The 20496-nt window shown below is 47.9% G+C and overlaps 1 protein-coding gene across 10 annotated transcripts in view; it reads left to right on the top strand.

Annotated features, from left to right (window-relative positions):
* The window catches only part of SEC16B (SEC16 homolog B, endoplasmic reticulum export factor), a 54688-nt gene extending 41938 nt beyond the window's left edge, over window positions 1–12750 (top strand). For 7 of the 10 annotated variants that reach the window (XM_053909233.1, XM_053909236.1, XM_053909237.1 and 4 more), the window contains 11 exons: window positions 122–262; window positions 1306–1416; window positions 2445–2517; window positions 3823–4122; window positions 4860–4924; window positions 7924–8076; window positions 8248–8343; window positions 8678–8783; window positions 8913–8992; window positions 10940–11038; window positions 11674–12750. In XM_053909233.1, coding sequence (XP_053765208.1) covers window positions 122–262; window positions 1306–1416; window positions 2445–2517; window positions 3823–4122; window positions 4860–4924; window positions 7924–8076; window positions 8248–8343; window positions 8678–8783; window positions 8913–8992; window positions 10940–11038; window positions 11674–11742 — 1293 coding nt within the window. In that variant the 3' untranslated portion in view covers window positions 11743–12750. The remainder of the gene's footprint in view (window positions 1–121; window positions 263–1305; window positions 1417–2444; window positions 2518–3822; window positions 4123–4859; window positions 4925–7923; window positions 8077–8247; window positions 8344–8677; window positions 8784–8912; window positions 8993–10939; window positions 11039–11673) is intronic. The other 3 variants (XM_053909239.1, XM_053909240.1, XM_053909241.1) reach the window with 3 other exon arrangements.
* Window positions 12751–20496: the final 7746 nt, after the last annotated feature.

Below are 20496 nucleotides of genomic sequence, written 5' to 3' on the forward strand. Positions count from 1 at the left end.
GCCCTCCTTGATATTTTGGATGGCAGAGTTAGCTGAAGCTGGCAGTCAGCTGACTTATCTACATGTCTCTCCTTCTATCCTGCCCGGATGGACTAGTCACTGGCCCCGCTCCTCTCCACAGGTGTATAAGCTCCTTTATGCTTCCCGTCTGGCAGATTATGGCCTTGCGTCCCCGGCCTTGCATTACTGCGAAGCCATTGGCACGGCCCTCCTTAGCCAAGGAGAGAGCGATCACCCTGTGCTATTAGTGGAACTCATCAAGGTGAGTTTCTCAAAGGGTTCTCTGCAGGTGTTTTATCTTCAGTGTTCAGAGAAAGCTATTGTTAAAGCAGCTTAGACTCCACAGCCCATCTCCTTTGAACATGCTGGAAAATTGGAGCCCATGGCTGTCTTTGACCACGTACGCATGCCCAGGCATGATAAGCAGAGTCCTGACACCACACAAAGAAGCAGGCAGTGGGCGGGGGTTGTTGGGATTGGGGGGGGGGGGGGCTGGAAAGCAGGCATGTGCTGTGCCAGGAATTTATTCTTGCATCCGCTTTTCTGGGACAGTAAAACCACATGTTCCGGTCAGCCGTTCTAATTATAAATGCTGGACTTAGAGTATATATTTTAGTGATTAAAACAGGAAATGAGCCTTATTAAAATGCTTTTAAATGCATGGAATACTTTATCACATGTGGGGTACGTTTAAAAACGACAACATAACATATCAACGTTTAGTTCCAGGGGAAGAAAATGATCGGGCAAATAGTGCCAATTAATTGAAGAAAAATCCATTAGCTGGAGAGTAAAAAGACAGCCTGTTGTCAATTTTTGCTTTGCTTTAGACAAGGTCCAACTGTTGGATTCAGCAGCCAGCAAAATCTGTGGTGCTGAGCCCCCTGCCCCTGAAAAATGTAGGGGGCTCAGGGACTCAGAATGGAGGGGCTGTCCCCGCCCCATGGAATTCTGGGATTGGAATTAGCATTTTAGCAACAGTCCAGGTGATTCCTGGGAGCACCCAAGTGCAGTACTTGAGAAGCAGTACTAGAGGAGACAACTTTGCAGAGACACAAAGCTGGGTAACAGTTTCTTCTTATATCTTATTGCATATCTAACACCAAGATGGGTTAATTGTTTATTTATGTTGCAGTTTCAGGAAGGTATCTGCTGGATTTGCTAATCAATTATTCTTGGTAATCTAATTTGCAAGGGAGTTAAGACTGTCTTTCTCCTATTCCCCTGTTGCCTCTTTCCCCATCATCTATGTCTGCTTTCCCCTCTCTTACCTTCGCCCCTGACACGGTTGGGAACCGGGCACAGCTAGCGGAGAAACTGAAGCTGTCAGATCCCTTGGTTGTAGACAGACGCAGAGACCGGGACCTGGAGCCAGACTGGCTGGTGCAGCTTCGGAGGCGGCTCAAGGAGCTGGCGGTGAGCGGGGTTGGAGCCGGGATGGTGGTGAGACCTCTGTTTCTCTCTCCGTTCCCCTGGAACAGAGCACTGACCTTGGCAAGTCCCCGATCCCACGGAGGGCCATGAAGTCCTCCATCCGCGAGACACAGGTTGACCCGGGAGGGGGTGGCGCTCAGCCCCCCAGCTGTTGCCTGTCCCTCGGGCAGAGATGGTCTCCTGGGTTTGCCTGTGAGGCCCTGGGGCCCTCTTGCCAATCACCCTTGTCTTTGGTCCTAGAAGCTACATTTATGAGCATTAAAGCTTTCATCTCTCTGTTAGGAACAATGGATCACAGTGGACTCGTGTCACTTTCATGTAATGTAGGGCAATTGCTTAAAAGATTTCCGGACCTTTCCTTTTTGTTCTGACAACTGCAGAAGCTGCTGGTAGTAATTGTACCAGTAATTCGAACAGGCCTGCCTCCATTTTCTTTCTTCCAATCTCTATAACGACGGGAGAGGGTGGATTTTTCAAGGCACACACGGCCCTGACTCCCATGGGCTGCACGCACGGGGCCCTGGGGCCCTTCCAGTTGCCCCTTCTTTGGGGAGACGCTGGGAGATGCTGGTCTCCTGGTCCCTGCCTGCTCTGAGCACACCCAGGAGAGATGCAGGGCTGAGGCCTTGCCCTTGCCCCTCCCCCACCAGCCCTCAGCATCCGGTCCAGATTCTCATACCTCGTCACTCCCTCTGAAGTTTCTTTTTGACTTAATTTTTATTTTTTTATTTAAAAAAATTTTTTTAATGTTTATTTATTTTTGAGAGACAGAGAGTGAGCAGGGGAGGGGCAGAGAGAGAGAGAGGGAGACACAGTATTTGAAACAGGCTCCAGTCTCTGTGCTGTCAGCACGGAGCCCAATGCAGGGCTCAAACTCACAAACCTGAGCCAAAGTTGGACGTTTAACGGACTGAGCTACCCAGGAGCCCCTTGACTTAATTTTAAACCATTGTTCCCTGTTCTTGCTTTTCTTTGTGTAGTTTAAAAAGATGTTACTTTGTGTTTAATAGCAGAAGGTCACAGGAGACACTGGGGATCTTTGTCCTGCTCACTCAGATGCTTCTGGAGTCGGAGGACCAACAGGTACCCGTGCTGATGACCTGAGTGCAAATGGCTGACTCTCTGGGCCTGATCGTAGAGATAACAGAACTTAGAAAATATTCGCCTGGCCCTTCCTGGGGGGTACTTCCTTGCCTGTACAAATCTGACCTTGTCCCCACAGCTCTGTCTGGCCACAGCCATCCTGACACTTCTAAGTTCCCACATGTTTAGAGTTTCTGCCTCACATTCAGGTTTTAATACTCACCATGTTGTATCGTGATCTCATTGTTTCACCTGCCTCCGTACCTTCTCCCCAGCTGATGTGTTTCTTGAGGCCAGAGAGGGTGGATTGTCTGTGTTTCATGTAGGTGTTGGAAACATAGGAAGATTTTTTTGAGCTATCAGTTTTGGTTTTTGAGCTACCAATTGCTATAGACATGTGACAAATGTTTCAAAATGTTGCCAGCACATGCCTCCTTTCCCCTCAGGATGCCCCTGAGTGCTGGTTCCAGCCAGCATTATTACCCCCAATTAGCTCTGGGCCCTTTCCCCAAGTGACCACACCCCTCCGCCCTGTGGTGGGGTCAGGACAGGGTGTCATCTCTTGATTTCCAGCCGTTTCCCACTCGCGGGCATCTTCCTCACGGAGGATGAGCTGGGGGAAGGCAAGGAAAGCGGGCCCTGCTTTCTGTTTCTCAGCTTTGCTGCTGTTTTCCAGCACCTTCCAGGCAGAGGCCTGGAGGGGAACCAGGCCAGGGCTTCTTGAATGCTGCTTCCACTGGCAAGCAGCCCTGTCCCTTGTCACCCAATTGAGCATGTGGGTCAGCAGCCCCACTGGCCCAGTGACCCTCAGCCAGTCATCCACACCACAGCCCATCTCATTAGCAAAGTGGGAGAGCCAGAAGGAATCCCACCACACTCGCTTCTGGGGCCGATGCTCTGGTTCATTTCTGTGGTTCTGATTTGGGTTTTAATGGAAAATTTCTAAGCTTCAAACACCCAAGTCCATTAGGAAATCCTTAAAGGAGAACGTTTACCCCCAAATAAAAAAGTGTGGAGTGAAACAAGGAAGGTAATTTCTATCCTCCTGATGTGCTGGTTCAAGGCTCAGAGATCATACAAGGCAGTGAGGGAAATAATTTTGTAAACTCTAAGTCACAAGCAGTGACAGGTGTTACAATCACTGCTGTGTTGTATTCGTCATCACATTAACGGCAGCCACATCAAGCGGCCTGTCCTTGTGACTGCTTTCCAAAGAGGACATGGCAGGAATGACCGTGGTGTGATGGGTCCACGCTAATGTCACATTGCAGGTCTCAGTCCTTCTTCTTTGCCCTATGTCCTCAGGAAACACTTTCTACCGTGATCTTTTAGGACGTCAGAGCCACTCAGAAGCCCTTGGGGACCGCAGAGCCTTGTGGCCAACACCGGAGCAGATGGGGCCAGGCCAGCCCAGCTCACAACACCCCATTCCCCACCAGCCCAGTTCCTGTCCAGCAGGAGGAGGTGTGGGGCAGATGGGGGTCCCCGTGCCTCTTTACTCGGTTCCTGAGGTCTGTCTGCCAGGGACTGGTGGCTGTATGGCCGTGACAGGCCCTCCTGGAGGAGAAGCCTGGGAAGAAACCCAGCAGATATATCCACCTCCTGGTAAGACCTGCCGACTAGGCTGGAAGCCTGGGGTGAGGAGTGTTGAAGGGGAGGAAGCAGATGATGGAGGTGGGCGGGGTCAGAGGTGGGGTCAGAGCTGATCAAGCCCTGAATGGTGGGTGTGCACCTGACTGAGGGCCTGCTCTGTGGTAGCCCTGGGGCTGGGACTCTGCGTGCCTCCGAGGGCTTGCCCTTCCATTGCAGCCTGCCTCTCTACTGGACAATCATAGTGAGGCTCACAGCGGTCACTCCTGCCCTCCTCTTGGATGCAGAGTTCCTAGGAGAGAGGCTGCAGGGTGGAGAAGGGAGGAAAATGCCACTTGCACCCAAGTGTGATGAGCAGTGCTGAGTCACCAAGCGAATGCTGGCAGCCAGACAGGGGGATTACATCGTAGACCTTCTAAGATAAGGTCCTGTCCAAAACAGGAGACTCAAATGGAGGGGAAGGTCAGGGAGGAACCCTGTGAGCTAGCTCCACGTGACCCAGGTTTCCAGGATTCCTAAGGAACAGCCTTGGTTCAGGGTAGAGGTCAGGTGACCAGCATGTCCTGGGGCAGCTGGAAGAGGGTTGTGCCCGTGGATTCACATTTACGCGATCCAGTTGGTTTGGACTGGATAGGCTGGGACCTCCAGCTGCTTTGCAGTTAGAAAAGCCGACAGTAGCCACGTTCCTTCTTCAGATTAGATGGGAAAAGCACAAGTTCACATCACTGTGTTTGTGTTTTGTGCCATAACAGAGAGTATAGTATCTGAAGGAAGTTTCCAGCATCCGGATGGTCAAAAGGCTGTTTCCAAACCCCAGGTGAGAGGACAAAGCACAGCAGATGCTGACGGCTACCTCCTCTAATGCTTCTAATGCTTCAGGTTTTTTCCATTTGCCCAGATTTCTTAGCCATGTGCAAACTCCTTCTTCTGCCTGGCCCCAGCTCTCCCTTCCACAATGCAACTTGTTTCTTGCTATACCAAATCCTAGCGGTGGGAAGGAGGGCCGTGTTCTTGTTTCTGTTCAATCCTGCCAACCGGTGTCCATGGGGGGAGGGGTGGCAGGGCTGAGTTTAGTTTTGGCCTCTGAGGTCTCTGACACCTCCCTCACTGTCCTGACACCTCTGACACCTCACTCACCACGCCCTGCCCTGTCATGGGAGACTCTGATGCTTATTTCTTTAAATTTTTTTTTTAATGTTTATTTATTTTTGAGAGGGACAGAGACAGAATGCGAGTGGGGCAGGTTAGGGGCAGAGAGAGAGGGAGACACAGAATCCGAAGCAGGCTCCAGTCTCCGAGCTGTCAGCACAGAGTCCGACGCGGGGCTCGAACTCACAGACTGTGAGATCATGACCTGAGCCGAAGTCGGACGCTCAACCGACTGAGCCACCCAGGCGCCCCTGATGTTTATTTCTTTATTGTAATGTTTACCTTGCTTTTTTCCCCAAGAGGGACCTTTGTCAGCTGTGTCTTTTCTCCTCAGGCTGGGAGGTTTTGGAGGTGGCCATGTCTAATTGACCATTCTGTCTAGCTGTCGAATGTGCCCTTCCCCCAACGATGGCCATTGCTGGTCCCAAACTTAAGATGTTCTTCAGCTTTGCCTGGTTGGAGGCTTACATTGTATACATTTGAGCATATATGTAGTGGTTATACCTAAAAATGTCTCAAGTAGGTACTTGGCCACAGGACTTAAAAACTTTTATGCTTTACTTTTTTTTTTCTGACTGAAAAAGTAGTACATTATTGTTACAGAAAACTTGAAAAGTAAAGAGAAAGTATCATATAAATAACCAAATATCACTCATGTGTTCTTAAATGTGTATATGAAGTTTTATTTCCTATTTGTTATTTAATACTGTAAAATGAGGTTTTCCATGTCATTCATAAATGATTTTTAAAGTTTTATTTGTTTATTTATTTTGAGAGAGAGGGAAAGTATGAGTGAGGGAGGGATTGAGAGAGAGGGAGAGAGAATCTCAAGCAGGCTCCACAATGTCAGCAGAGAGCCTGAGGCAGGGCTTGAACTCACGGTTCATGAGATCATAACCTGAGCCGAAATCAAGAGTCGGATGCTTAACCAACTCAAGCACCCATAAATGATTTCTAATATTGGTATGATAAAGTCCATTGTATGAAAGCACCATCATTCATTGGTTCCTTCATTCACAAATCCCGAGATCCTGTCGTATCTGTAGCACTATCACAGGGTTGGGGAGACGTGGGGAACCAGATAAATCCTACTTTCAGTTTAGTGGAGGTGACTGCAGATGAACGCTGTATGCATAATGGATTTTATCTGAGATGGGGTGTCAGTAAGCATACCTCTGGGGAGGCCTGGAGCACAGGTCAGAATGGGGGGCCGACCTGAGCCAGGGAGGTGTCTAGGGAATGATCCTTCAAGGCAGAGGGAGTAGCAAGTCAAATGGGACTCACTTGGTGGGTGAAGGAAGGAGCAAGGGACTCACTGTGTGTAGACAGTGGGGAGCAAGGGGCTGAGAAGTAAGGCCAGGGCAATAGAGGCCAGACCAACAGGGCTTTGTAGGCCACAGGAAGGAGCCCCAAGTTTTGCTCACCACTCCCGCATTGTTAAACATTTCAAGTGTGTGTCTCTTCCTTTTCTTTCTTTCCTCCTCTCTCTCTCACTGCATATTGCCTTCCCTTCCCTTCCCTTCACATATAAAACACAGCGGTGGACATTCTAGTGATGGACATGTAAGCCTGGTCTATTTCTTGAATTATTCAGTCAGGAGAAATTTCTAGAAGGAGAGGCTGCTTAGGTTGGAATCCTTGCTTTGCCAATTGCTAGCTCTGTGGCCTTAGGTTGCTTAATCTTTCTGTGTCTTAGTTTTCTCCTATATAAATGGGATGATAACAATAGTACCCACCTCGTGGGACAATTGTAAGGATTAAATGAATCACTGTATGTAAAGTGCTTAGAAACAGTATTTACTACACAGTAAATTCTATGTTCAGAATTAAAAAATGAAGCTTTTTCTAGATTTGCCAAAGCATTTTCCAAAGGTTGTACCAGTTATGCTTTTTTTTGAATACGAAATGGAAACATAACACAAAGGGGCAAACATTATATGGTTCTACTTATATGAGGTACTTAGAACAAGCAAATTAATGGACAAAAAGAGTAGAGGCTATTAGCGGATTGGGGGAGGAGAGAGTGAGGAGTGTTTAATGGGCACGGAGTTTCTGTTGAGGTTGATCCGATGTTCTGGAAATGGATATTGGTGGTGGTTAGCCAACATTGTGAATGTACTAACGTCACTGAATTGTATGCTTAAAAATACTTAAATTGGTAAACTTCATGCTATGTATATTTTACCATGCACACAAATAGAAAGGCCCATGGACACATTTTGCTGCCCTCTGGTGCATTTGTTCACGGTTGATCTTGAGCAAGTCTGCCAGGAATGAGCTCTAGGATGAGTTAGGGCCAGTGTATTAGTCTCTGTCCTCTTGGGTGTGTGGGTCCCCACAGGGGGTTTCCTGTTCTCTTCATCTCCAGCGGTAGCATTCCATATCTTCTGCTCCAGGCCTCGGCATCGTTGTGGAAATCTGATGTGGGGAGGTAGCATGGCAGCCAAAAGCCCATCCAGTTAGGGATACCACGGGGACTGGGATTGGGCTCTGGCCTTGTCCTAAGACCTTCCGCAAACCATTTCTCAGCCCTGTGTGGTGTGTCCTCATCAGTCAGGTGTGATCCTGGAAGGCCTGCCTGCTGATGTACTGAGCGGGGCTGGTGATTTGCCTTTGTAGCCTGTCAAGTGCTATGAAAATATTAGTTCTTATCTTCTTTAATTCTAGGTGCCACTGATTCCCAGATCACGAAACGTTTCTGAGAGTTCCACCGTTTCAGTCAAGGAGGATGAGGAGGAATCCTCCGATGAGGCAGATAAAAAATCCTCCCCAAATCCAGCACAGACGGAAAAGCTAGGAGATGTGAAAGAGAACACAAAGGTGGCAGTCTTGTTCTGTTGCCATCATTCCCCCCACCCCCAACTGGGGGGCAGGGTTGGGAATCTGGGCTTTGGCCAGGCCTCTGACAACCCACCATCAGACTGGGGTCGGCTAATCTATTCGGCCGGAGGAACACACCACAGGCCTTAAATCTCCCCCCTTCCCTTCCAGAGCTCAGGGTTTGGCTGGTTCAGCTGGTTTCGCTCGAAGCCCAGAAGCGACGCATCCCCTTCTGGAGAAGACTCGTCCGACAGTCCTGACTCTGAGGTGAGCATGAGGGTGTGAGGGCAGGGACGCTTCCGCCCTTTGGAGGAAGTTTCCTCAGAACCTCTGAGGCCCGGAGGTCTCATCTGGCAATTGGCAAAGGCAGATGATGAAGGGTCTTAAAAATTAGGACGAAGAATATTAACTTTAGGGGGCCAGCGGTTGTCTGATCATTGAGCAGAGCAGTGGCAGGAAGAAAGTGGAGTTTTGGGGTGAGTGCCCGGCCACAGGTCACAGGTTGAGGCCGCTGTTGAGGGCATGGCGGGGATACAGCCGCCGGCATGAATTTGTTAACCACTGGCATCACCAACACTGCCTTTCTTTCTCCACTAAGCAGGAGACCTCCGGAGAATCTTCTCCCCCTCAGGCCGGGCCCGGCCTCTCACTGACATCTCTCCCAGAGCCCCAGTCTCTGCCAGGAGGCCCCTTCTCTGGGGCCACAGGTACCGCCAACCGCATGCCCTCTGGGCTGTCTGTGGGCTCTCTGCGCTCCTTGGCCATTGGGGGTGCCTCTGGGAGTGGGACTCCTCAGCCCTGGGCAGTGGACACAGCCCCCACTCGTTGTCTTCTAGGCGAGGGCGGAGTGCAAGGACCCGCGTCTGGTGAGGGAGCGGCCGAGGGCACAGGCAGTGGAGGCTTGTCTGGGCCTGAGGTGAGCCGTCTTGGGGCCGGAGCCTGGGGCCCCACCAGATGCCTGTGTGAGGACTGCACACTCGGGGTGGGCTGGAGGCGCCATCGTGTGAGGGTCTGACTCGGGGAATCAGAGAGAGCTTCTGCACCAGTTTGCTAGGGCCACCGTAACAAATGTCCCGGACTGAGCAGCTTAAACAGTTACTTCCTCACGGTTCTGGAGGCTGCAAGTCTGAGATGGAGGTGTGGGCAGAGGTGGTTTCTCCGGAGACCTCTTTCGTCGGCTTGTTAGATGGCAGTGGTGTCACATGGTGGCTCTTCTGTGTGTGTTGGTGTCCAGATTTTCCCTTCTTATAAGGACACCCGTCATACTGACTCAGGGCCCACCCTAATGACCTCATCTTACCTTAATCACCTATTTTTTAATTTTATTTTTAATTTTTTAAAGGTTTTATTAGAATTTTTTTAATGTTTCTTTATTTTTGAGACAGACACAGAGCATGAGTGGGGGAGGGGCAGAGAGCGAGGCAGACACACAGAATCCTTAGCAGGCTCCGCGAACCCACGAACCCATGAACTGTGAGATCATGACCTGAGCTGAAGGCAGACACTTAACCGACTGAGCCACCCAGGTGCCCCTTTAAAGGTTTTATTTATTAAAAAAAAAAAAGTTAATGTTTATTTATTTTTGAGAGAGAGAGAGAGAGAGAGAGAGACAGAGTGTGAGTGGGGGAGGGGCAGAGAGAGAGGGAGACACAGAATCAGAAACAGGCTCCAGGCTCTGAGCTGTCAGCACAGAGCCTGATGCAAGGCTCGAACTCGCGAGCCATGAGATCATGACCTGAAGGTTAGACGCTTAACCAATGAGCCACCCAGGTCCCCTTTAAAGGTTTTATTTCTAAATAATCTCTACACCCATGGTGGGGCTTGAACCCACAACCCCAAGATCAAGAGTCAGATAATCTACCACCTGAGCCAGCCAGGCACTCCCTTAATCACCTCTTTAAAGACACTACCTCAGGGGCATCTGGGTAGCTCAGTCAGCTAAGCGTCTGATTCTTGATTTCGGCTCAGGTCACGATCTCATAGTTTTGTGGGTTTGAGCCCCTTGTTGGGGGCTCTGTGTTGACACGTGGAGTCTGCTTGGGATTTTCTCTCTCTGCCCCTCCTGCACTTGGACTCTGTCTCTCTCAAAGTAAACAAATAAACCTAAAAAAAAAAACAAAAAACAAAAGACAGTGCTTCCAAATATATTCTGAAGTACTGGGAGGGTTAGAATTTCAACACACGAAGTTTCAAGGGGACACAATATCAACTTCCCATATCAACTTCCTCAGGTGAGATCTAGAGAACTGCCTCTTTCCCTTCCCCAGAGCTCATTAGTGTCTTTGGCAAGGGCTGTACACAATTCTTTTTTTTTAATGTTTATTTTTGAGAGAGAGAGAGAGAGGCTGAACACGAGCAAGGGAGGGGAAGAGAAAGAGGGAGACACAGAATCCAAAGCAGGATCCAGGCTCTGAGCTGTCAGCACAGAGCCCGATGCGGGGCTCAAACCCACGAACCACAAGATCATGACCTGAGCTGAAGTTGGATGGTTAACTGACTGAGCCACCCAGGTGCTCCCCCACCCCCTGCTTTTTTTTTTTTTTTTTTTTAATGAGGGCTGTAAATTCTTGATAAATCTTGCACACGGTACAAATTTCATGCTAATTGCCAGGAAAACATTTTTATTTCCTGTGGTTGGGTTAGAGCACTCTTGTAGTATTTTAGGCCTCTCAGAGAATATGACATTACATCCAGGGTTGGCTGTGCCCATGTGGGTGATGGCTGTTTGCTTGAATTACCTGAGTTCTAGCAAGAATCCCTTTCTATCTGCATCTCTTGACCAAAGTTGATGTGCAGGGAAGCCCTTGATTTTCTGGAATCAGAAATGGTGATTGACAGGATTTTCTATTGATTTCCATCACAGGGTGTTTCCTCTGAGTTTTTCTACAACCCTGGTGTTCTGCTCCCCCCACCCCCCTTGAAAGGAGGTGTTCCTCTCTACAACCCATCTCAGGTCCCCCAGGTAAGGAAGCTCTGAAGGAGACGGGTTAGGAGCACAAATTTTGGATGAAGGTGATCCAGGTTTATAATCCTAGTTTGCCACTTACCATGTGTGAGTTCTTGAGCAATGCCTTACTTGCCCTCTGTAAGCCTCAGTTTCTGCATCTATAAAGTGGGGTTGGTAGTAGCTACCTTGCAGGGTAGGTGTGGGGATTAAATGGGAGCATGCATGTGAAGGACCGCACACAGAAAATGGTCAATCAGTGTCATTATTAGTAATATGACTCTTGACCTTTCACAGGTCTTGAGACTTTGAGAGACACATTGGTGTTGGTACCAGTGGTATGGAAATACCATTACTCCAACTGGGGGGTGAGGGGATCATTGCAACCTTTGAGAGAAGCTAAACTTCCTGCTCTTCAGGGACCTGGGGCAGACCCATCCTCTAATGTGCCGAGTTGGCCTCCCCCCTTCATAAAATTGAATTTCTTCTGCCACATCCAAGAGGTATTGGGTGAAAGTAACTAATTAGATTATCACAAAAGGAAGCCACATACAGCTCGCGTGTTCAGGATCCTCTAGCTCAGTCCTGCTAGCCAGCCCTGGATGGAGTCCTGCTTGGGGCTATAATCTCATGTGACGTTTATTCTTTTCCAGCTGTCCATGGCTACTAGCTTGAACCGGCCGAATCGCCTAGCCCAGCGCCGCTATCCAACCCAGCCGTGATGAAAACCACACCCGTTCCAAGCTGGTCTCCTTCCTTGATCTCCAGCCCCTCTGCCATATTGGGGTCCCCAAGAGGGTTGTGCTGGCCTGTTGCCTCCCCTGTCACGAAGAAGGCAAGAGGACAGGGTCTTCTAGGACAGAGCTCAGTCCAGTCTCTTAACATTGGCTTCAGAATGATGGAGAGTAGTTGGGTAGAATAGCAGACCGGAGGTGAGCAGAATGCCATGGGGGAGATTCAAGATGGTGGCTTCAGATCTTCAGGAAAGTCAAGCTTAAGAACCCCTTGGCTGGAATCAATGAGAACCCACTGGGCTCTGAGACAGGAAATTATTTGGGGGAGGCTCTCAGAACAATATTCACAACTAACTTTGGTTCCTCAGTCTTAGTTATGGACCAATTCGTGCCTCTAGTTAGCAGAGCTTTTATACTGAAACTTGATTATTGCTTCCTGTCATAATTCCCTCCACAGTGACATTTCAGCAGTTTCCCTCTTGGTCCTAGTTTTGTGCACATTTTTATGTGCTTCAGATTAATTATATTTCTCTCACTTTCTTAGCTGGTCCTATTTTTTCACATTCTGGCATCTGGCTATCAAGTTAGATTGCTATAGGCATCATATTGTCATGGTAACCGCTGAACCTAGTGATGCAGATGGATGGAACATCAGTATAATAAATGATGGGGGATGTTTCCTAAAAATGCACCCCTTCCCTGAGAGAGGAGAATGCGTGCCTGATAGTGTTAACCCCGCCCTTCCTACCTCGGGCCTCTGCGGATTGATGTTCGCAGGGTCACGGGAGCCAGAGGGAGGCGGGGAACATCTTGGAAGCTTCCAGTTCTCTTTTCAAACCCAAAATAGGAATGACTCTTGCTGTTTGTCAGATTTGCTGAAAATTGCTCCTCACAAAGAACGTTTTTTGTATGTGTAATTGTACATACAGGTTTTGTACTCTAATGCAGTACAGTTCTGATGTTGATAGCGATTAAACCAGATCATTTTATAGCAAATGCTTGTCTCTGGCTGATTTTTGCAGAAGGAGAGAGCATCCAGAGCACATTCATCCCTGAAGTGCTTCTAATAATGGTTTCATTGTGTGATAAGGTGCGTATAGCTGGAAAGAGCCCTTTGTTAACAAAGAATCTGGGGACTGAGCCTCTTAACTTCCAAGTCTAGTGTTATTTTTTCAATTGAAAAAATATGGACAAAAGCGCCTCTGATGCAAATCAGTCACTCCATTAACTAAATATTGCATACTCTGTTCTCTAAAAAGTTTATTCATCTCTCAGATTAAATTAGGAAATGTCTGCATAAGTGTTTTCTAGACTGAGAAGGCCCTCAGTCAATGCTGTTTCCTTACTTCCCCTAAAAGACTGCTGCTCCTTCGCTCTGGTGTGCTGACACCCAGTGGCGGTACTATGGCAGTCGTGTGTGAGTTTCACAGGACCCAGACTCGGATCTCAAGGCATCTCAACCTTGTAAACTTGGGCAAGGTTATTTCACTGACTGGTGCTTCAGCTCCCTCAACTATAAAATGAGGATGAGAATTATGATAGTAGCTACCACATAGGGACATGCAAGAATGAGAACCAAAGTCTTAGAAAAGTACCCGAGGGGCGCCTGGGTGGCTCAGTCAGTTAAGCATCCGACTTCGGCTCCGGTCATGATCTCACGGTCCGTGAGTTCGAGCCCCGCGTCGGGCTCTGTGCTGACAGCTCGGAGCCTGGAGCCTGCTTCGGATTCTGTGTCTTCCTCTCTCTCTGCCCCTCCCCTGTTCATGCTCTGTCTCTCTCTGTCTCAAAAATAAATAAAACGTTAAAAAAAAAAAAAAGTATCTGGAACAAACCAAGCACTCTATAAGTGTGGTTTAAAAAATTATTGGTAAATAATATAATAAGTAAAATCTAGACTGTCCTCTCGCCTACCAAGTTAAACTGTCATTTAATATATTTTTTTAATGTTTATTTTTGGGAGAGAGACAGAGCACGAACAGAGAAGGGGCAGAGAGAGGGAGACACAGAATCCGAAGCAGGCTCCAGGCTCTGAGCTGTCAGCCCAGAGCCCGATTCAGGGCTCACAAACCGTGAGATCATGTCCTGAGCTGAACCTGGACACTTAACCGACTGAGCCACCCGGGTGCCCCTAAACGGTCAGTTTTTCATTCATGATATAGGTAATGGAACAGGAACTTAAAACTACTTTTCATCCAGTGTCCTTATTACTGAGTTTTTCTTCATGCACCTATCTGCCACCAATGCCAGATCCTGTGGCTTAGTGCCCCTGGGAACAAGGGCTTAAGGGAAGTCCTACCCCATAAAAAGAAGCTCTTGAGAGGAGGAGAGTGAGGGCTGAAGAGGAAGGCAGAGACAGCAGATGCTGGTGTGCTCACTTCCTCCTCCCGTTGGCGTTATTCATGGAAAGCCAGGAGTAAAGCATCAACAGAGCAAGCACTGAGCTGAGTTACTTCCTGGGCAGAGGGATACCCAGCAAGGGACTACTTTTCCGAGGGTAAGTCAGGGGGTTTTATGCACTAGAAAGGGAGGCCGTCATGCTATGTTTGCTAATTCATGATTGAAAGCTTGTGCTCTGCAAAGTCAGGTGCATCCATTAGTCTGTACATGGTTGGTTAAACCAAGTCCTGTTGTTCCTTGGGCAGGAAAGAGCCCTCAGCTGGGTCCAGTGAGGTCTGATGAACCGGGGTCACTCAGAGTTCTTGGTTGTTTATCAGCTCTTTTTACTCGTGGTGATGGTGGGGAGGTTGCTGAAGGTCATGATTCTTTTACAGCTTCAGCTGGCAGAAACCAGTTTTGGTGAAACAAAGCAAGTGCAGCTGTAAGAGGAAAGTATTTGTTTCCTTCTTTAGAAGGTGGAAGCTTTGGGGACCAGAGCAGGTTGTGATAGAAATCTGCTGCTAGGGGGCGCCTGCGAGGCTCAGTCGGTTAAGCGTCCAACTTCAGCTCAGGCCATGATCTCACAGTTTGTGGGTTCGAGCCCCAGGTGGGGCTCTGTGCTGACAGCTCAGAGCCTGAGCCTGTTTCAGATTCTGTGCCTCCCTCTCCTTCTGCCCCTCCCCCCACTCACACTGTCTCTTTCTCAAAATAAAGGCATTAAAAAAAAAAAAAAAGATGCCTCCAGGGCTGGGGAGCCTGAGAGCTTGGGGCTTGTGGCCTCTTCCTTATCTGTAGCTTGGGAGAGGCTGCAGGGTCTGAGGGGAAGCTGGCTCTGGCCTAGCAACTTGTCCCACATGACTTGAGAGTCCTAACAGCCTGGCCTCAGGGACGGTCAAGGTCTGAGGCAGAGCTTCTAGCGCCCTGCAGCCTGGTGCCCGTGGACCCCAGCAGGGAAGGATGGCTCAGTGTCCCTGAAGGCCACAGGGGGCCGGCTGTGCCCCAGCCAGACACCTGCAGAGAAGAGGGCCCACTGTATCAGCCACAGGCCTGCCTTCCCGTCACCATGAGCCATGGCGGAGAGAGAGAGTAAGTGGAATTCTCTAAGGGAAAGCTTTACCCACAGACACTATTTCAAAGGGAAGAGCCTGAGACATCAACCTGCAAGTGTGTTTCCTCCCCTGTTCTTCAATGGGGTGTAGGGTCGGACAAAGAATACTTACAGGGAACAAAGATGCTACGTTTTCCTTAAAAAACTGAGCGGTGATGTGCAAATTTGCGATCCTGCAATATACATATAATTTAATATTTATATGAAAACATTTAAACTTAATGTTCAGTAATTTGGAAGAGAACAAACCGTTAAATTCCCATTTAAGTGTCTTTATCACATATCACCATTCCAGCCCTTCTGTCTAATCCCCTTACATGCCTATAAAACTGCAGACCAGCCGGGCTTCCTCAGTCACCTGCATCTACTCCCCTGTCAGCCTTAACTCAAGCTTCAGGTTGTGCAGGATCAAAGCCTCCGAGAGCTTTCCTTCCCCCCTAGAAATCTTTTTTTTTTTTTTCCTCTTTGGTCTCTTCCTCTGGGCAACCAAGACGAAGGGCAAGAGACTGCCTCCACCTCTCCACAAAAATCAGAATATTTTCTTCCCAAGAGGAAATATGCAAAACAGTCTTCGGCTTGAAAAGAACAATAGGGGTGTAATTTGGGTCTGAGCGCTCTCTGGGGTTTCTCTGATACTTTCTTCCCACCCCTTCCCAGAGAGTGGAATGGAAGTGATGTTCGCCTCTTCTGTTTGCCAGCTGAAGCTGGAAATTGCACAGATCACGATCTGCACGCCACAGGGTGCTGGCCACTTACCTGAGGTTGCAGCCAAACGTGGTCCCCAACGCTGCCAGCTCCCCGTGAGCGCCTGAATCAGCCACTGCCCATTCAGGTCCTCCAGAAATGGTTTTTTTATGAGATGTAAAGTTATTTTGAATGAGGATTAACAGCACAGTGAAATGTTCTCTTACAACCTCACTAAGTAGAGGAATCTGCTTCCCATGCTTTCGTCCTTTCTGAACGCATCTCTGGGTAACAGCTTTTCGCTGGAACTAGGTCAACGGCAGCATAACTTGACTGACCTGTTACAAACTGCCTGTTACTTGAACGTGAGGCGTTGTCCTGGTCTTGATCCGCCTTAGAGCCGATTAAGTATCCAATTTTTAAAGAATCTCAAGAGAGGGGGATTCCTCGGCAGCCTAGACTTTCACACCCTCGACATTAGGAAGTTATTCCTAATACTTTATACCCAAATCACTCATGTGGCTCTTTAAGACTCTCAGCCGGTCCTCAGTGGAAATGGAGAACAGCTGCTTGCCGCCACCTGTGCCCAGAGTTCTTTCGCATTCTGGAAGGCCATTAAATCCTGCCTCAGCTTGTGAAATGAAGGTTCACAAAATGGGGTTTTCTTGATTAGAATTGGGGGTGAAACTACCTAAATGTTTGGAGTCTCCTGGTAGCTACAATGGCCAGACATTCCGAACTTCACTAATAGCAATAATACTTCTTGACTGTTTACTTTGCATCGGGTACCGTGAAATGCAGTCCGTGAAGTGCCCAGTATTATGCAACATTTTATAGAAAACTCCAGAGAGATTAAGCGATTTGTCCAAAGGCACACAGCTAGTAAGGAGGGAGCTGGGGTTAGAGTCCAGAGAGTGGACTCCAGCCCTCAGAATCCAGCCCTCAGAATCTGGGCTTGAAGCCACATTGCCCCTGGCCATACGTACATTCATTTGTTCTGTCATTCATCAAACAGTAATTGAATGAATGACGTTTCAGGCACTGTTCTGCGTTCCCAGCATGACAGCCTCGACAGTTAAAATACTCTTAGTCTAGTGAGGGAGACAGACATACAGACACAGCATTTACTACATAACATAAGAACTTTTAGACTTAAAAATGCGTTCGGGGGCACCTGGGTGGCTCAGTTGCTTGAGTGTCTGACTCTTGATTTCGGCTCAGGTCATGATCTCACGGTTCATGGGGGTTGAGCCCTGCGTCAGGCTGGGTGCTGACATCTCAGAGCCTGCTTGGGATTCTCTCTCTGCCTCTCCCCCGTTCGTGCTCTCTCTCTCTCAAAATAAATAAATAAACATTAAAAACCATGTTTGAGGAGCTTAGTACCTCGATACCCCTTAATAATATAGGGGTTTCATCTATTTATAGAGCTTGGGGGCTAATACGTAATATGTTCAAATTGCACCACCTCTCGTAGGCTAAGATCAAAGTTAAATTCACTGCTCGCGTATACAATAGTAAGTGTGTTGGTCAAAGTTTAAAGCGGCATCGAGGTGTGGGTGTGCGGGAAGTCTGAGGGAACAAGAGTAACAGTGCACCGTGATCACAAGTGCCGTGGAGCAATGGCATCGAAAGAGAGAGAATCTGATTCTGACCTGCCAGACTGCCCCAGAATCCCCTGTTGCTTCCTGCCCTTTGCACGATTCTGAGGCAGGAAAAGACTGACTATCGCAGTGGCGCTTTCTGAAGGGCGGCGTGCGAGGTGGGGCCTGTGTGTGATTTTGCGTGTGTGCACACATGGGGTGGCCATCGCGTGAAGATGGCTTCTGAGTGTATCTCTTCACCTAAGTTCCACCTCTGCCTTACATTTCCTCTTCTTCACAATTACTGCTTACTCTCAAGAGAGGATTACTTAGAAGCCTCTTCATTAAGCGTCATCCAAGTGGCTGACACTATGTAGATATCCATGGAGTCTCACTGTACTAGAACAGGATGTAACAGATCATATGTCAATAACTCCGAACACTTGGCTAGGAAAGTTTAGCTACTTTCTTGCGTTTCTGCCTACCGGGTTCTTGGAAATCAAAGGTCTTGACTTTGAAAACTTGTCTCTGCGTACCAGGGGCCCATTTTGGAGTGTAAAAGATGATCACCAAGTGTTTTTTGTTTTGATTTTCCACTGTCCTTGCGTTCTACAATCATGATTTAGGGTCCCAAGGAGATCTCATTGTCCTGGAGCAGAAATAATTTTGAGTTTTGGGCTTCAAGATTTTATTGCCACTTTTGGGATAGTTAAATAAATACCTTGAATTAAGGAACAAATCGAAGCCCCATAGTCATGACTTCATGTTAGTTTTCAGCTTCTTCTCTTTGCAGACAGCCACAACTGCCCCCACCCCTCCCGCCACAGATGGTGTTAGCCATCCCAATAACGCACATCAGTTAATATCTTGAGTCAGGATCCAAGTGAAGGAGCTTGTCTAACAGGTACATTGCCGACAACCTGAGATACATTGACACTTGCTAAATCGGTTTTTAAATGCACTAGAGTAGTTTGCAATTTAAAAGCAGTGGATGTGAGGCCCCTAAAATAAAGAATTATTTGCAAAGAAAACAATCACTCCCAATTTAACACCCTGTAGAGGCTGACTTTGTAGTCTCAGGGAAGAAGATTAAGAAGATTTTCATTCTAGGTTCCCACCCCAGTAGCTGAACTGGTGACCTGAAGTAAGTTAATTGAATTTCTCAGTGTCCCCAAACTTGTCAGTCAAAAACTTGGATCCACTCATTCAACAAACATTTTTTAGGACCTTCCATGGGATAGAGAAATGAAAGTGACATGCTAGCTCTCAGAGCGCACAGAGTTGTCCCAGGTGCTATTGATGTATTACACCCTGGTTCTGCCTACCTGGAAGGAGGCGGTTGGGAAGGTTCTGGAGGGGGTAACTTTATCCATGAAAAGACCATGGTCCAGAGAGGTTAATCAATTTTCCCAAATCCCCTTAGTTAAAGTTCTGATTTTCAGGCTGATGAGCTTTTCCTTTGAATATGAAAACACAATTTAAAATGCAAAGCTTTTTATTGTCGCAATGAGGGTGTGGGGTTTATTTTTGTTCATTTTAGTTTTTTGTTTGTTTGTTTGTAATGCCTGAAGTTCCAAAACCTCCCACAAAAGACCACCAGAGTCGTAAGTCAAAGCCAAGCGGCAAGGGTCGTTTATTGCAGGTTCGAACCTGGTCCTCTGCGCACTCGTCGCCGGTGACACAAGAGGCCACGATTAGGGTTGGTATAGCGTTTTTATAGACAGAGACAAATAGCACAGGGGAGGTTTTTTTTTTTTTTTTTACTTGTGGCGGGAGGAAGAAAGGGGGAAGGGGGTAGGTGAGGAATGTGCTAAGCAAGCAGGTTTACAGAAGCGAGAAATGCCGGTTAGTTTGTATACAATCACTCATTCCATTACATATCAGACTACATTTAGGAAGTTTTACAGCCCATTCTACAGTGGGTTACAATCAGGAAAGGTCTCACAATGCTCGTAGCAAACAGCAAGCAAAACAAACTTCTCAGCAATTGTATTTCTTATCAAAGATCCATAATAAGCAGAAAAGAGAACCTAGCTTTAAACTAAGGCGGGGCTGTCATTTGGATTCAAAGCTGTTCCTTTCATTCCCCCCTTTTCCTTGTGCCTAAAGAGCCAATCTTGGATCTTCAGTTTTTTATTTGTAATGTCTCGAGCGGTTGGTACTGAGTTCGTAAGACCATTAATTGTACAGCATTGAACCTGTCTTGGATAAAATTAATAATTTTGTTTATGATGCAGAGGCCTAACGTGAGAGCGAGAAGTAGAATGGCCAGAGGCCCGAGTAAAGCGGAGAGCAGGATAGTATTATAGACTTTCTGGGTTTTTAAATTAGAAACCTCCCAAGTTAAAGTATAGGGTATGTGGGGGTTGCCTGCAATACTTATGAGTCCGTAGGAGGTGAACAGGAGCACGCTAATGAGTGTTCCTCCGATTATTGTGGGTCCAGAGCTGCTGCAACAGTCTTGGTATGGGACACCCAGGCCTTTGGTCTCAGCTGGTTTTCGGGGTCAGGTTTTCGACGCAGAGTCAATTTTAAAGGATGGGTCTTACTCTGGTCAACCGTCCAGGCGGCGTTGGCTTCCGGCACGAAGTCTTCTCGAACCGCAAAGGGATCAGCTGGTCGGGCGTGGGTGTAATGGATCCAGGTAGCAATCCTATCTACTTTGAGAGCAGTGGGTGTGGTTAGGATCACAATATAGGGTCCCTTCCACCGTGGTTGGAGGGTCTCTTGCTTGTGTTCCCTGCACGTATACCCAATCTCCGGGTCGGTAGTGATGCGGCTCAGGAGGGGGCCCGTTTTCATAAATGGCTCTCAATCTGGGCCAAACTTCCTGGTGGGTGTGCTGGAGTTCCCTCAGGGAAATAAGAAGTTTATGATCATCAAATTCAGTTAACACATTAGACTGTAGGTTGGGAATTATGGGGGGGGGGCACTCCATACATGATTTTAAAGGGGGTTAATCCCAGTTTGTAAGGGGAGTTCCGCACCCTGAAC

This window comes from Panthera pardus, unplaced genomic scaffold, assembly GCF_024362965.1.
Source record: "Panthera pardus isolate Hobbes unplaced genomic scaffold, ASM2436296v1 HiC_scaffold_21, whole genome shotgun sequence".
NCBI classification, from domain to species: domain Eukaryota; kingdom Metazoa; phylum Chordata; class Mammalia; order Carnivora; family Felidae; genus Panthera; species Panthera pardus.